Source organism: Balearica regulorum, chromosome 2, assembly GCF_011004875.1.
Source record: "Balearica regulorum gibbericeps isolate bBalReg1 chromosome 2, bBalReg1.pri, whole genome shotgun sequence".
In the NCBI taxonomy this organism is placed as follows: Eukaryota; Metazoa; Chordata; class Aves; order Gruiformes; family Gruidae; genus Balearica; species Balearica regulorum.
In genome coordinates, this window is record NC_046185.1 from 82498135 (window position 1) to 82514695 (window position 16561).

Sequence of the window (16561 nt, forward strand, 5' to 3'; positions counted from 1 at the left end):
AAAACGCTGACTTCAGTCAACTTTTTTCTACCATGGTAATGGCTTTCCTACTTTTTTCCATTCTCAGGATTGTTTTTAATAGTATAGGGTATGCTTAACTCTTAAGTAACATTTAATTTGGAAAGGTTTATCATTTACTCTCTAGGTAGGTTTCTGTTCTGTGTGGAGTTTAATAAAGGTACATCAGAATTCCGTGATGTATTTTTTGCTCGTGGAAAAGAGACTTCCAGCCTCTGACAAGCTCCCTACGATGGCAGTCACATATACATGCAGCTTTACCGCACCAGGCTTCCTCAACAAGTATTTTTATACAGAGCATATGATGACTGAAAAACAACTCTATTTCCTTCCTCTCTGATATTTAAGAGAATTTACTGTTGTCTCCAAGCCCGGGAGATCATTTAACTGCTTTTATTTTATGTGAATTCAAGTCTGGATTTTGCACTTTACTGAAAGCTGGCCGTTTGACCAAAAAAACCCCACACCAACCCAAAACACAAACCCACAAACCCTGAAGCGAAGCCCCAGACCCTCAGCAACAACCAACCGCCACCGCTCGCGGGCGCCCGTTGCCGCTAATGAGAGGGTGGCCGCGACCAGGCGCGGGGGGAACCCGCTCTGGGTTCAGGGGGAAGGTCACGTGCCTCTCCCCCCAGCTTGCTCGGCATTGGTATCGCCCCCACAGCCCCGCCGACGGGAGCGATTTTTTTTTTTTCCCCTCTCCGCCTCCGACGCGCGTGCGCTAAAGGCCAGCCCCCGTCGTACTCCGCCGCTGCGTCTGGGCGCTTTTTGCATGACGATCTCCGGGCCGGAAGGAAGGAAAGAAAGAAAGAAGGAAGGAAGCGCGGGCACGTACAAACGCTCTTTCCGGCGTGATGACGCGTGGGCGGGATATGCTGGCGGCCGGGGACGCGGAAGCGCCTCCGGAGCCGCGTAAGAGCCGGGCGGCCGCTCGCTCGCGCGAGGCCGTTCCCGTTCCCGTTCCCGTGGCCGTTGGGATGGGAGCGCTGGGAGCGCTGGGCGCGTGCCGGCAGCCGTTGTAGCCTGTGGGCGGGGGCTGCGCGGGTTCCGCGCGGTGAACGGCGGCCTCTTCCGCAGGGAGTCTCCCGGCAGCGGGGCCGGCCCCGCCGGCATGAGCGGCCAGCGGCGGGCGGGCAGCGGCGCGGCGGGAGGCGGCGCGCTGCGTCCCCGCTACGGCCCCGGCGAGCGGACTACCGGAGCGGGGGCGGTGCCCTGCACTCGGAGGGACGCGGCTGCTGCGGTAGGCGACGCCCATCGGTGTCGGGCCCGTGGTGCCGCAGGACAGAGGATGACGGAAAGGTGAGGCCTCGGCTGCCCCGCGCCATGTGGGTACGGTTGACTGCTGCGCAGAGCCTGGGTCGTCCTTCCTTGGGGAGCGGGGCTGGGAGTGCTCGGGACAAGGTGTGCCGCTCTCGTCCTGAGCTCCCTTCTGTGGGACAGCTTGGTACGTGGCAGGGCTCGAGTGCGACAGGACAGTGACATCTGGGAATGAAAGCTTTGTGGCAGGTGGGAGGCTTTAACCGGAAGGTAGAAACGTGTTGTACAGTTTTAAGGTGTATATAGTGCGTATTAAGACTGTCAGTTCTGAGGTGACCAGCCCAGGTAGCATTGGTAAGAATTGTCTGGAACATGAATGTGGCAATTGCAAAGCAACCCATAATTTTATGGGAGGGTCATGTATCACAAAATATCACTGGAAATTTTCCATACGGGCACATCCTAAGCCTTGGGAGAACTTGGTAGAGTGGATTGTAGAAAGTCCTGTCTTAACTTTAAAACTTGGAAATCATATTAGAAAAAACAAAGATCAGACATTTTTGCATTAAGCAATAATCCCGGTGCAATGGGAAGTTTCACGGAGTTTGTAAAAATCCTGCTTTTGCAGGACTGAAACTTATTTCCTTGGGATTTCTGTTAATCTTGAGGTTTTTAGGTGATAATGCCCCTTGAGAAGACAAAGTGTTCAGTCAGGGCACTAACTCTGGTGCAGGTTGTGTTTGAGGAACTAGCACAGATTAGCCTCAGTAAGAAACGAAATTGGCTTGCCAAGGAGATGAGTTTGAAAATAGCTTGGGTGGGGTGTCATCTTACCAAACTACTGGACTTGGCAGTGCTAGGTTAACAGTTGGACTTGATGATCTTCAAGGTCTTTTCCAACCAAAACGATTCTATGATTCTGTTCTGGATTTTATTCCTGCTTTTCAATAATTTAAGTACCCTCTGAATCTTCAGAATGTAATATAACTATTGAAATATTGTAGTTTTCTTAAAACATGTGCTTTTGTTCTTCCGTGAGAGATACTATTCATATATTTCTCCGTTCTTCAAAGCCAGGATAATTTTCAAGGGTGGATGACTGAACCAACCAGCCTTTCTGTGGGTGCACAACAGACACAGAAACAAGAGAGTGTTGCCATACAGTTGATGAAGCATGAAAAGGAAGTTGGTGTTCTGTCTAATGAACTTGTTTCAGCAAACACAGCTGCTGACCAGAAAGAGCAGTCTACATCGGAAATAAGAAAAGACTATGTATACAGAAGTACTGGCAGACCTGAGGGGACAGATATGATTAAATCACTTGTGACAGATCAGGATGCACCTGGAAACTGTGAATTATATCTACCTGTGTCTAATAATTGTTCAGCAATGGAGTCATCTGAGGACAGGTGAGGATTTTTTTTAATATATTAACAGCTTTTCTATAGAAAGGGCGGGGTACTTTCAGTGTGTGAGTTTCTTGGCAGAATTTCCTGTTAGCGTCTTAGTGAAATAGGTCTAAATGTCGAATCTTAAACTTTGTTGGCCACCTTCACCCTTTAGATAAATTGCTTATTTTCATAGTTTATTAGTGGTGTTCTTTCCCCATCTAAAGGAAGTAACTGATGCAATATTAAGCTCTTAATGGTAGGATGAAAAGCATGGGAAACTAAGAATTGAAGGCAGATACTCTGGTAGTTTGGTTTTAACCTTGTGAACACTTTGTTAGGTGCAGTGCTGACAAACATAGAAGGGTTTTTTTAATCCTAGCACTTAAGCTTTTTGTTTGGTTGGTTTTTGTAAACCTCCTGCTGTAGGCTGAAGTAAAAATTTAGTTGTGTGATTCAGATTTGACCGTAGAAGTCTTTACAAGAATATTTGGTATCTCGAGGAAGAAATATATATGAAGGTTTTGAAAAAAGATATTCCAAATTTCTGAAAACAAAATTAAGGCACATTAACAGTAGCTTTATGTTGTTGAAGAATACATTAAAAAAGTAAGAGAAGTGATTTCTAATTAATCCTTTTTCTATAGGTAGCCTGTGAACTATTTTACAACATCCAAAATCTACAATAAGCGCTGACTTAGTGAAAAAGTCACTAAAAATAAGTACACGTTTTCAAGAGTTATTTTATGCTTAATTTACTCTGTAATTTAAGCACGATCTATTATGTTAGTGTGATTTTTTTTTAATGCTAATGCACATTTTACATTAATACACAGATTCCTATAAATATATATTAAGTGCATTTCATATGTTGGCAAAAATGTGGTACATAAAGATCTTTCTCCTGAATTTTTAAATTAGTTGCTACTTGGCATACCAATTCTATTTGATCTAATATGCCTTCACATGAACCATTAATAACAATGAATTTAATCTGGCATAAAAAAAAATTCATCCCTTCATGGTAATAAATGCTTTAAGCATTGCTTTTGCTTTTGCATGGTATCTTCAGTACTGGGAGTTCTAGTCCTCCAAATCTATTAGTATAAAACTATTTTTATTTTTGCCAGTAGTCATTTCCCTTTTCTCCAGCTCAGTTTTGCTTGCTGTCATCTTCACTTGTTGGGGTTTAGTTTTTTGTGGTGGTGTTTGCTGTTTAAAATGCCAAGCCCAGGATACTCTAAGTAAAATCTGACATCCTGAGATTTTTACCTTAGTATCTTTAGTTCAGCAGAATCTGATTTACTAGTTCAACAATTTACACACACCACTATGCACTATTGATTTTCTTTTGTGCATGCATGTTTTCACTTAACTACTCTTTTCCATCTGTTATTTTATATTCACTCTATTGTCAAATATTACTGTGAAGATTAATGGGGAAAGTTTTAGTTTCCACATTCTTGTCTCCACAGATTTACTTAACAGTTGCTATGCTACAACAATGTTAAGATGCACTTTCAACTCTGAAATGAGAGTGCCTGTGCAGCTGGATTGCACCTCTTGGCTACCTTGATTTCAAAACAACTTGGTTAAATTGCAGTGCTTTGTTTACGATGGCTGTGAATCTGTGGATTCTACTTTGTCAATTCCCAGAAAGAAGATGGGGTAATATCTGCAGAAGGAACATGATGCTGCTTACTCCACACCAAACTTCTTCTTTTGAGTGACCTCACTAGTTTACTAAGTTGAGCGCTTTTTCTCTTTGTGCATTATAACTTAAAATACTCAAGGATGTATCCCAAAGTAGTGCTTCCCCACCCCCCCCCCCCGCCACCTCCCAAGAGATACCTTGTAGAAGCGGGTTGTTTGATGCTCAGAGGGGGAGGTTGTGGCTTTATATTTTAGATACTTAGCTTATAGATAAGCTAGGCTAGAGATCGCTTCTCTCAGGTACTGAGTTGTTTGGGGTTTTTTCATAGTATTTTCAAGGCTATTAAGTATTCTTGAAATTCTTCACAAATCTTAATGGACTCTTTAATCTCTGCTGAGAAATAAGATTATGCATGGAAATTAGGGTTTGTCCAGTGCCACGCTAACAAGGATAAGAACTTGGCATAAGTATTTCTGTGATATTTTCTTCTCAGCAGGTACTAATTTTTATGGAGTACTGAGTTTAATATCTACTGCACCTATTGTTTCTCTTTTAATTATTAATTATTGCATATTGTTGCAAATCAGATTTCAAGTAGATACTTTAGCACCCAGGAAACCCAGTTTGAAAGTTAAAAGTTTGAAACCTGAGTGAAAACTAAACCGTAGTTCCGTATGACTGCACAGTAGATGAGTTTCTGATGTTAACCTATATTTGTCTTTATACTAAACATTTTCTTTTGTTCTCAAGGGAAATATATGCAAATGGGTTATAAATGTTACCTTTAAGTTGGTTTAGATATTAAAAAAAAATAAAAATACAGAGCTGTAACTTACCAGTATATTCTTTCAAGTTTAATGAGAGTAATCTAATTACCAGCTGGCTACATTAAACCCTTCCTTGTAGTCTTCCTAACTGCTTGTCCTCTCTTAGTAGTGTAAGATGGGGCAAGGTCACTGCCTTAATTTCTTCCTGGTCATTTGCAATCATACTGTGGTTTGGTTGGGTTTTTTTTTTTTGGGGGGGTGTTGGTGTAGTAATTTAGAAGCTACTAATAGTAGTAGGCAATGAATAATAGTCTTACACTTTTTTTTTTCCCCTGCACATACACTTTCTTCAAAATACAAACTTTCAATGTAACCTCCTTTTAGTGGTAAGCCTAAATGATTTACTAATATGTTTGGTGATGTGTGTTTTTGGGGTTTTTGAAGTATTCTAGCTGTGAAACTGTGATTTTAAAGTTTATTTGCTAAATGTAATTATATGACAAATGCCACTCAGAATCACGTTTAAAGGAATGTGCAATTTACAGTTCAGTGTTTGAATGGTTTTTTTGAACACTGTATGGAACTGCATTCTCAACTGTAATGTTCACACCCTGGTTTTGAGATCTCTTCTTGATAATGCTAGGCTATGCATAGAAACAATATCCTTTTAGGCCATCATTTCCTTCCTCGTAGTCATAACTTCAGAATGTCTGTATATAGGCTCAGATGGAGACATTTGACTCTTAAGACAGTGTACCTTGACCAAAATTATTTGAGGAAAAAATGTTTGTCTGGATTTCAGTTAGCCTGTAATCTGCAGTTTGAACCATGCTTAGAATTTTGGGTTTTTTGAGTTCGTAACATTCAAACCAGCTGCAGATAGCTGACTGCTGCTCCTCATGGTATTTATTCTGTCAAATATTCTGCTCATTACTAGGCAGGTTGCTCAGCCCCAGTGGAGTGTAGATACAAAACTTTTAGTAATGCATTCTTCGTTGCATGCTTAGGTTGCAGTATTGATATACTTGGCAAATAAGGCATTTTGGCTTGTATTTTTTGCAAATTTATCCTGTAAAATTTACAAATACAAAGGGACCTTAGTACTCTGTAGTCTCCATACAGTCAGCAGAACAGAAATTCAGGCAGTGATTCATTGCCAGCATAGGTGTCATAAATAAGAGAGGGGAACAGTTGAGAGGTATTTTTAAACTTTTTTTGAGATCTCACGTTGATTTTATAAAAATGTGCAAGATGGAAAGCAAATCAAGTTGAAAAAATACTTGGAGAAAGACTTAAGTACTTGCCTGTAGCTGTAAACAGAGGGATATTATAATACTATAAGATTTGTGCTGTTACATGAAGTATGCGTTGTGGTTTTTATTGCAGTGAGGAGGACATGTATCGTGATGCAGAAGAAATAGAGAGAGAGAAAATACTGCTTTGTGAGACAGGCTCTTCAGGTATGTTCGAACTTTGTTTCAAATACAGTATTACAATTCCTTGTAGCACTACTTTGTTACGATATGATGCCCTCCTTTCCAAGGTTTTTTGTGCACATGTGTCCCTGTGTGCAATAGAAGGCTACTTATAATAACTGAGTAGGTTGTACGGTTTAATTCACAAAAGATCAATTTTATGTAAAACTAGTTGCTCTTAGTGTATTTTTTCCTGTATTTCTGCAGTTACTTTACAAGAGAATGTCAATCCTTTGGAAGGCAGTCAGGTGGCCTGTGTTAGGAGTGTTGTGCTTGAAAATTACTGATTTGTTGTCATTGTAGCAGCATCTGTTGCTGGGATTCCTTGATAACCTTATTATTACCTGTTTTGGAGTGAAGGCTGTTGGGATTCCAAGAGAAAACTATTTCTTCTTTCTACCATTGTTTCTAGCTTACTCAGATCTATTATCAATCTTCTTTATAGTCTGGCTGACGAGAGAAGAGAAACTTTTGCCCAACATTTTTCTGATTGCTAAGAAAATGAAGAGTACTAATTTCTACTCTTTGCCAATTAGTATTTTTCAGAAGAGAGGAGCAGTGTTCTCTGTTTTGTTGGACTAAATCATTATTTTTGTTCAGTTGTCATTTTCAGAGCAAGCTGGGGTTTTTTTCCCCTCCAATACTAACAATTATGTGGTAGCTATAGGTTGTGCTGTCAGTCTCCTTTGGCACCAATATTAAAGTGATAAGGTGTATTTAGAAATTCAGTGCTTTTTCTATGTTGTTCTGTTTCACAGCTCTCAGTATAATGTTACATACTCTTATTTTGACAGACTGTAAATTAAGTGTTGCACCTGAAATGGACATTATGGAGTATTGCAGAAAAGAATGGAGAGGAAATACACCCGTAGCAAAAACAATGAGAAAGGTATCAGATCTCTTTGTGTTGAATTTTGTTGGGCTTTTGGTTTTCATTTATATGTTTAGTAGGTGATGTCCTATGGGAACAATCTTTAAAACAGGAAATACAATAGCAATGTTTTCTAGTGTCTGGTCTTAGAAGTGGCTGACAACTGGAAGATGGTTTTGTTCGAAATATGTTTTTTGGTAAGGCTACTTGTTGATAGTGTAGGGTTTTGATGAATGCTCTTCTTCATTACTGTTTTCAATTAAAGTTTTAAATTTGGTTTTGTTGCCATGAAATGGTAATCTTGTGGGCAGCTGAAATGGCAGAGCAGATGAACCAAACTTTTTGACAGAAGGCAAATAACTGGAGTTGGTGAATTGCATGGTTTTTAAGATGTGGAGCTTTAGTGAGTAGCTTTGGGTTTTCTTAAATTTTTCCTGAATTCTTATTTTTTGTAGGATTTAGACTAGTTTTCTTATATTAATCTTGAGCTAGAATGGTAGAAAATAAAGCATAAGGTTTGTTGTGTGTTTTTGTTTTTTTTCAACACAATTTGAAAACTTAATGGTATGTGCGAGTAAACCTAAAAAATACTTTCCATAAATCAAAGGATCCATGTGTCACCTTCAACAGATTAGTAAGAGAAATACAGCTGCACAAGGCATTGGATCTTGCTAGATTAGCTGAAGAGACATACTGAGCTTCAGAAGTTACGTTTCAACGTTGCTGCTGCTTCTAAAAATGTACATATGGGAACAGCGGGGAGGTGACAAATGTGCTGAGGCATGTGTCGAGATATTTCAGTGTAAACACTAATTTTCCCTGAGGCAAAAACGAACTACATGTGACACTTACTGGGTAAATTAATAAACTATTGCTGAAACTTCTTGTAAGCGTGATATATTTTTAGATTTATAGTCTTGTGTGTGTATGTTTGGATGTTTGGATTTTTTTTTGAAACTTAAGTGGGTTAGCTACCCACATTTCCATAATATTTCTGCTCTCTCATCAAATAAATGCCACAACCAATTATCTACTTAGATTTCTTTGGTTTCTTGTTTGTTACTCAGCAGAACTGAGGAAGCTTTTTTTCAAAGCATAATTTGTGACATAAAACCATTTGAACTTTCAAAATGGGTAATGGATCAAACTGTTTTTTTAAAATAGTATTTGGGTGCTAATATTCCAGTATTTTTTATAATACCAGTGCATGACCTTAAAGTGTTTTATTAATGCTTTCATGTTATTTTGTATTTTCCTAGGGATATGAAGCAGTTGCTCAGAAGTTTGCATCTATACGGAGAGTACGAGGTGATAACTATTGTGCTCTCAGAGCAACTCTGTTCCAGGCGCTAAGCCAAGCTACCCAGTTACCAAGCTGGCTGCAGAGTGAGGATTTTACTATGGTGCGTGCCAAACTGTGATCTTTTGACAGTAGAGCAATGTTGGTTTTAACCTATTTGATAATTTTGTGATTTCATTTCTCTGTTATGCTATATATGCTCACTTCTCAGTATCCCTTGAATTGAGAAGTGGTAGTGTTTTGTTGTAGGTTTACAATGATTCTTTCAACTTGGAATTGAGTCCAGGTCCCCTTAGTTTCCAGTTTATAATGTATAAATGTTATTATAGTGCTGACTGTAATTTAATTTGTCTATCTTCATCCTGCCCTCTTGGTTTCTTCTTAATGCAGGTAAAACAGGAGTAAGGGATTTCCCCACAAGACAGCTGGTAATAACAAAAAAATATAGACAACTTATTCTAAGAACATTTGAAAAAAAAGCTCCCAGCTTTTCAAAATTGTATGTATTCTTGTGTGCCATATATAGTTTCTCTAGAAAGTGGATTAACAAATTGAATGGTGCAGGCTTTTCAGAATGCGTGTATTGCCTGTGTCTTAGATGTTACTTAAAATAAGTGTAAGAACAACTCCAACCTGACGTGAAGAACGGTTCTTACGGAGCATTGATGGGTAAGCAAAGCAAGGTGTCTTACTAAAAGTAGAAGAAAAATATTCGAGAAACTGTCTTGCATCACCAGAGTCCACTTGGTGATATCAGTGAACATGGAGGAAACATGTAAGAAGCTGCCTATACCAAAGTGGCACACTTCAGAGGAGTAAGTTTACAGTTGTCCTGGCTGCTGCTGGAAATGTCAATGATAAATGTCTGATGCAGGCACATTTCTGATGTGTTGTAGGCTAGCAGTCCAGGTAGAATCGTACTGCTCTTGATTTACTAGTGCTCCTTTAAAGAACATGCAAATTTTTTAAATGGTATACTTTGCAGTTTTTAAGGATGTTCACTTATTTTTTTCCTACTAATTTATAGAGGAAAATGTGTCATATGGTAATTAATATTTTTTTTTTAAAACTAAAACGAACTGATTGAAATGATAAACTGTTACATGCCCTCTGCTTTGATGCATTAAGAGAAATGTGTGTGGTGACAGCTAGCAGTACAACTTTATTAAAGGTTTTTTGTTTGTTTGGGTTTTGTTTTGGGTTTTTAATTTAGAAATGTGCATGTAAACAACATTTTAGTTGTAGAAGTTACTGGCATAGAATTTTTGATTATTTAGTTCTATATATTATATATTTATATTTTTTTTAGTTCTATATTATATATATGTAAGTATATTTTATATATAATACTAAATAATATAATATATGCCAGGTTGAGGGGGAGACCTTATTGCACTCTACAACTACCTGAAAGGAGGTTGTAGCCGGGTGGGTGTTGGTCTCTTCTCCCAAGTAACAAGCGATAGGACAAGAGGAAATGGCCTCAAGCTGTGCCGGGGAAGGTTTAGGTTGGATGTTAGGAAAAATTTCTTCACCAAAAGAGTTGTCAATCTTTGGAGCAGGCTGCCCAGGTTGAGTCACCATCCCTGGGGGTGTTTAAAAGACACGTAGATGTAGTGCTTGGGGACATGGTTTAGTGGTGGACTTGGCCATGCTAGGTTAACGGTTGGACTTGATGATCTGAAAGGTCTTTTCCAACCCAAATGATTCTATGATTCTGTATTTCCAATTAGCATAGGATGCCAGGCTGGGGTGGGGAAATGTCTATGTATATCTGACAAGTACTTTGTTGCTGTTAAAGTATTACTAACTTGGAGTCCTGATAAAATGAAAACTGGCTGGTGATAGATAATGATGTATGTACTACTCTAGCTAAATATTTAATTCATTATGAGACACGATTTGCTTTTCCAGTTCTAGCGGTAAAATGGGTTAATAAATGAGGCTAAAAGGTCTGGGCATGCAACTGCCAGGAATGTCCTTCAAGAGAAGTGTAAAAGCTCTCAACTGACCAGGTGTAGCATCTCAGTAATATAAGAGGCAGATCTGAGGCTAAAGTATGATCTGATGTATCGACTAATCCCCAGGGTTTTTTTTTTCTTTATAAGGAAACCTGTCCCATAGTATTTTAATTATGTTCCCTGAAAGGGAAACACAGTTTGTGTGGTCTGAACAAAGTAGTTTTCACTCCAGCAAGACTTCTGGATTATCTGGTGGATATGATCACATCTTTAACCTTCTCTTCTGTTGATTCAGGGGCACTTTCAAACACAGTCACAGCCATCTGCTGTGGGAGGTGGTTTTTAATTAAAAAAAAAAAAAAAAAAGCCTTGAGTACCTTGGCGTGATTAATTTTCCAAGTACTTTTTTATTGTTTGGGTACGGAAATCCAGTAGACCAGTATTCTGACTGTTATCCAGCATGTATTGTGAAAAGCCAGGTGTGGTCAATTATGGTCATCTTAGTACCACATCTGTTCAGAAGAACATATGAGGGATTGTTTTAAGGTGCAGAATGTTAAAAAAAAAATCAATGAAATAATAATGTGCAAGTTGGTGGCTTTTCCTTTCAAGATTTTTTGATTGTGATAAGCTGCCTTCTCTTCTCTCAATTTCTAGCTTCCTGAAAACTTGCTGAGCAAATATGACTGGATCAAGCAGTGGCAGCTGAAACAGAACCTGGGCAGGAGGATGGGAGAAATAAGTGATGAAATTAAAGAATATTTAATACTTCTAAGGAAAAAGGTTGGAAAAATTTTTATTTATTCTTGGTCACTTGCAAATAAGGAAGATGCCAAAGATTTTTTTTCATGTGGTGAATTTAGCATAAGGATGTTTTCACTATTGAAAAAAGTCACTTTTCTCTATGTATACTGCAAAAAAAAAAAAAAAAAAGGAATGTCTGTTCAGATCTGACCAGTTTTCTGGTCTTCCACTGCTTGCATCATGTGTAATTAATTTGTAAGCTCTGCAGAACACAGATTTCAATGAAGAAATTAATGTAACAGTAACATTTTGCCTCTGTTACTTCTTGTATTTATTTGAAGGAATTGCGTACACCATGGATAAATGCTGCTGTTACCTTGAACGAGTCATGGAAAGAAAAGGAAAAAAACCACAAACTAAACAGAATAGTGCTGAAGTAATTTCAAAGGAGTAGTTTTTGTTCCACCTTTATATGTTTTTATTTGAGGTTAACGTTACAGGAAAATGGTTGTGCCCTTTTGGTGTTTGTAGTACGTTGCCTCGCCCTGTCTTTCCCCTGCCTGGAGACTCCGGAACGTATTTACAGACTCTTCAGTTGTTCCTGTCTTACTATGTATGCCTATTCTCTTTTTTTGAAGGGTTTTAAGAGTATTTTTAAAGGCTGCAGTTTCTGAGGGCGGGAATGAAATATGCATTCTGAGTAACTCAAATGGAAAAAATATGAAGGATGTGGGATTTATGATACAGGAAACAAAAAGGTTGTTATCTTGTTGCTTGTTGTCCCATGACAATATTTGTTGTGCCACCTTGCAACAATTTCCAATGTCCCTTTTGCTTTGCTTAAGAGCTAATTTAAGCAAAACCAGACTAACTCAACTTGACTTTGATAGGACTACAGCTGTGGAAATATTTTTAAAAAGGCACAAAGCCCTTCATAAATTAAATTCTGAGTGCCTGTGCTGTGCATCTGACAATTCACAAGTGGCTTTTTGCAGGTCTTGCACCTTGATGGTTATTGATACATGTTGTGTGTGTGACTTTTTTTCTCATAGTGGAAGAGTATAAGTGAAATCAAGGGTCCTACTGAGAAACAAGAAGCTTGTGATAAACTGTTTAAAAATGAAGAGGAGGAGTATTGTCTCTATGAAGCACTGAAATTTTTGATGCTTAACACCGCCATAGAATTATACAATGATGATAAAAATGGAAGGAGAGTTCCTGTCTTCTCATGGTTACTGTTTGCACGGGATACGTCTAGCAACCCTTGTCAGTTAATGCATAATCACTTGAATCATATTGGTCACAGTGGAGGCCTTGAACAAGTAAGGAGAGATAGTTCTTAAAGTGTTATTTTCCTGTTTTGGAGACTTTTTTTTGTTTGTTTCAAGTGGTTTAAGAAATCCTCCAGCTTTTTGTCTGGTCTTTCATTGGGAAAAATGTAGTAGAACTGCTTGCTTGTAGTAAGAGTCTGTAAAAGCCTTCCTTTTAAACATTGATAGTTTTTTGTTTGTTTTGTTTGTGTGCGGCAGCTGACACTTAGGTAGCATCATTCTTTGGAAGTATGGTATTCTATTAATAGAAACATTTGTATTAGTCTGTTAATTGCTAGCTTTTAAAAAAAATCTTTATTAAAGCTAATACTCAAATTATGAGAAGATCATATACTCAGTGAATTCTGATAAACTAATGACAGTTACTACCTTATATGTTGCAGAAATTATAAGCATATTGCAAAAAAGCCCCAAACAAAATGTAGTGTTTAATGAGCTTGAACAGTCTGAAAGATTTTTAGAACATCCGTTTTAAAAAGAATCCCATTGAATATTAGAAGTGTGGTACAGCAGTTAAATTCACTACTTGAATTTTCACTAGAAACATGAAAGTATTATGTTTAGTTTGTATTATTGGCTTAAAAATCTCATTAGTATAGATGAGACAGGTTGCTGTTACTGTTAAATTAGCTGATTACTTGGTGATTTTTTTTGCTGCCCAGTAAGGTGCATATTTTTGTGCTGACTAGATTTATTGTAGTGATATCCTTTTGTAAATTGTTATTTAGAACAGGATATGCTTGCCACTGTAGTAGACAAGATAGAAGACTTTCCAGCTTCTTTCTCTGAATTCCTTCAGATATCAACAGGCTTTGTAAGGGTTTTCCATCTGCTTTTTATTTGGATGGAGAGTTCTGAGTTTGAGTACTCTCTAAAAGAGAAAGGATCAGTGCTTGAAACCCATTCTTGTCTCATTTAGTGACTTAATGGGATGAATACTGATAGGAGAGAGTGTGTTTCCTACCTGTTCGTGGCAGTAGGGAAGTGGGATTCTCTGTATAAAGTAGCTTTTCTTTAGGACTAATATCCTAGTGTGCCATTGTTGGGTCTGAAGACTTCCATGCTAAAGGCATGGTGTCTTAGAGGCATTTGTGTGGCAAGTTAAGAATGGCTTGAGTGATTGAGATGCTCATGCATATGCGTTCTCATTTACTTTTCTTCATATATTTTTTTTGAAAAATTAAATCAGATAGGTATTAGTTTAGTACTTTTTATGAGAAATATCTTGTAAAAGGTATGTTTATTTTACGCATCATATTTCTGCTTTTTTCCGATGTAGGTGGAAATGTTTCTCCTTGCTTATGCTCTGCAGTATACCATCCAAGTGTATCGACTGTATAAATACAGTACTGATGAATTCATCACGCTTTATCCCAATGACCCGGAGGAGGACTGGCCTGTGGTGACTCTCATAACTGAAGACGACAGACATTATAATATTCCAGTCAGAATGTGCCAAGAGACTATGCTGTAAACAAGTGATTTTTGGCAGACGAACCTGTGCCGCTTATTGAGGTTTCCACTGCTATTTTGAAACAGGATGATGGTGATGAAATCTGTGTTATTAAATCTACAATAACTTGAAATCCATGTTTTAGAAGTTTACATCTGAACTAAAATAGCAAATAGGTACTAGTTTAAAGAGGAAAAATCTTGCAAGTATGGCTTTTGTTGGCCATAACAAAAAAAAAGGAAACTTCTGCAATCCTTTTTTTTTGAAGGGCTTACTCTCAATAGGAATGCAAAAACTATAGATTTACTTCTTTTAAGAAGATAGGTGAGGGTTTATGGTAAGACATGAGCTGACCTTCTGCTCCCCAAAATAGCGAGATAACGATGAATTGAAATTTCTGGAAAAGTAAGCTAGTAGTGTCCTGACTGATACTTCTAATGCTGATTAGAAGCAAATTGTACAAATCTTGGGTCTCAGGAAGGAATATAATTCTCTTGCAGTTGGAATTCAATGCTTGCCATGGTTTATGCTATAAGAGAGATGTCATTTAAAGTTTTCCAGTATGTTTGTTTTTTTCCTGACATGAATATCTTTTATTTAGAAGCCAGTTGTCTGTTACAGTGAAAACAAAGAGCTCTTCCCCTTCAGCCCCTTGCGAGGATCCTGGCAAAGAGACATGATAATAAGGGAGTATAGAAGTTGTTTGTTACTAGGTCACAAATTCAAAACCTACGCAGAATTCCCTCTTTAGTTAAGATAGCTGATATGAGAGAACCATGTCCCCACTCACTTCCATGTCTGTTCATATTACTGTTCCTGTAATGTTAATCCTCGCTGGTAGCTGCTGTGGGGGGCATCTGGATTTTGATTTGTCCAGGGAGTGCAGTAGATGGAAGTGAACTTCTGGTGCAACTCTTCCACTCTTGGGAGGAGTATGCGGGAGGTTCTCTTTCTGCTTAGACTTACTCGTTATGCTTTAAATTGAAGGAATACAGAATATATCTCATGTTGGGAGTGCTGACATACCTTTAAAAATAATTAAATAACAAACCCTTTGCCTTTAGCTTAAAGGGGGAAGTATGCCCTATGGATGATTCTCGGAACAAGAGAGTGAAAGTTGGTTTAAATGGAATGCTGGTCATACACACATCACTTGGCTTCTCTTAGAAGGTGGCCCTATATAAAAGGGATAAGATTATAAAAACTGGTTTTCATTCAGACGTTCTGGAGGAAATGACGTGCAAAATGTCTGGCATGCAAAACTTCATTCTTGTGTTTTGTTCTACTTAAAATTGTTAGCTTTTCTTTTATTGTGAAAGGTAATTACAAATCAAGAATGTGTATTCACTATGTTCTAAAATGTATTTTAGACACATCTTAATGAGGTCTGTCAGGTACTCAGTGTTACATTTATTGTGTTGTCTTTGCCTTTTAAAACTGATTTGATCTGTTACTGAAAATTTCGGAGAGCTGAAAGGGAATAAAAATAAACCAATTCATCTGACAGTATTTTGTTTCTTGTTTTATGCCCTGTTTTCTCCCTAGCTTTATATTTTTGAGTTTTTAATTTTGAAATCCTTGTTCAAGTTAGTTATTTCTTAAAAGCTGCAAAGCATAGTAACATATGTAAAATAGTAATTATTGGCTTGCTGCTTGCACATGGACAGCAAAAAAAAAAATTCCCTGTATTACTGTTCTCCAAGTAATGCTGAAGGGAAAAGAAAAATAAATTAACTTTTGCAACACACTGAACTCTGATAGAAAACTTGTAGTTATGATTTAAACAACTGAAATTGTCTTGTGATATATTCTTCACATTAAAGTTTAACACCTCTTTGAAAAAGACATCTTGGTCATACATTGAGAGCCACTGCTCTGGGCTGCCCCGCTGTCCATCCGTCTTACATGGGAATACATTTACAATAGCTGTTGTACCAAAATCAACGTACTAAAGAAAGCAGAAGCTTTACTCAACACACAGCATACTTTGTTACGTACAGTCCAGATTTTTCATACTGAAATATGTGAGATCCTATGAGTTTAATAGAGATGAAGAAAGTTCACGCTGTTGTAGTTAGTGTGCTTTTTGTCAAAAGATACTGGTGTCCACTTGAGGCCCATCTTTTTTTTAATCTCTAACATTGTCAGGTCCCACTTCTGCCCTCTGTATCCGTTTTGGAGATGGAGGAGCATATTCATCAGGTTCTTCAGAACCATTTTAGCATACTTACAGGTATTAAATAGAAATGTCCTGCTTTCTATCATAATGCTTTGACTTGGACTATTTGATTGCTTTTTAAAAAGTATTTCAGTATGTATTTTTCACTAAAAACTGCAGT

At 38.0% G+C, this 16561-nt stretch overlaps 1 protein-coding gene across 4 annotated transcripts; it reads left to right on the top strand.

Annotated features, from left to right (window-relative positions):
• Positions 1 to 737: 737 nt before the first annotated feature.
• On the top strand, positions 738 to 15731 carry OTULIN (OTU deubiquitinase with linear linkage specificity). Of its 4 annotated transcripts, XM_075744831.1 has the most exons (9): positions 779 to 933; positions 1099 to 1320; positions 2352 to 2687; positions 6474 to 6547; positions 7357 to 7451; positions 8693 to 8836; positions 11352 to 11477; positions 12491 to 12760; positions 14049 to 15731. In XM_075744831.1, the coding sequence occupies exons 1-9, from the start codon at positions 794 to 796 to the stop codon at positions 14241 to 14243; spliced, it is 1602 nt and encodes a 533-aa protein (XP_075600946.1). In that variant the 5' UTR covers positions 779 to 793; the 3' UTR covers positions 14244 to 15731. The 4 variants fall into 4 exon arrangements, with proteins under 4 accessions (XP_075600947.1, XP_075600946.1, XP_075600949.1 ...); XM_075744832.1 differs by lacking the exon at positions 1099 to 1320 and having other exon boundaries at positions 738 to 933; XM_075744834.1 differs by lacking the exon at positions 1099 to 1320 and having other exon boundaries at positions 826 to 933; positions 2356 to 2687.
• The last annotated feature ends 830 nt before the right edge of the window (positions 15732 to 16561 follow it).

Excerpts from the sequence above, each read along its gene's own strand:
- OTULIN (XM_075744831.1), top strand. The coding sequence starts at position 794 with ATGACGATCTCCGGGCCGGAAGGAAGGAAAGAAAGAAAGAAGGAAGGA. Across the intron at positions 2,688-6,473 it reads ATGGAGTCATCTGAGGACAG|TGAGGAGGACATGTATCGTG; the intron begins GTGAGGATTTTT and ends TTTTTATTGCAG. Across the intron at positions 12,761-14,048 it reads ACAGTGGAGGCCTTGAACAA|GTGGAAATGTTTCTCCTTGC; the intron begins GTAAGGAGAGAT and ends TTTCCGATGTAG.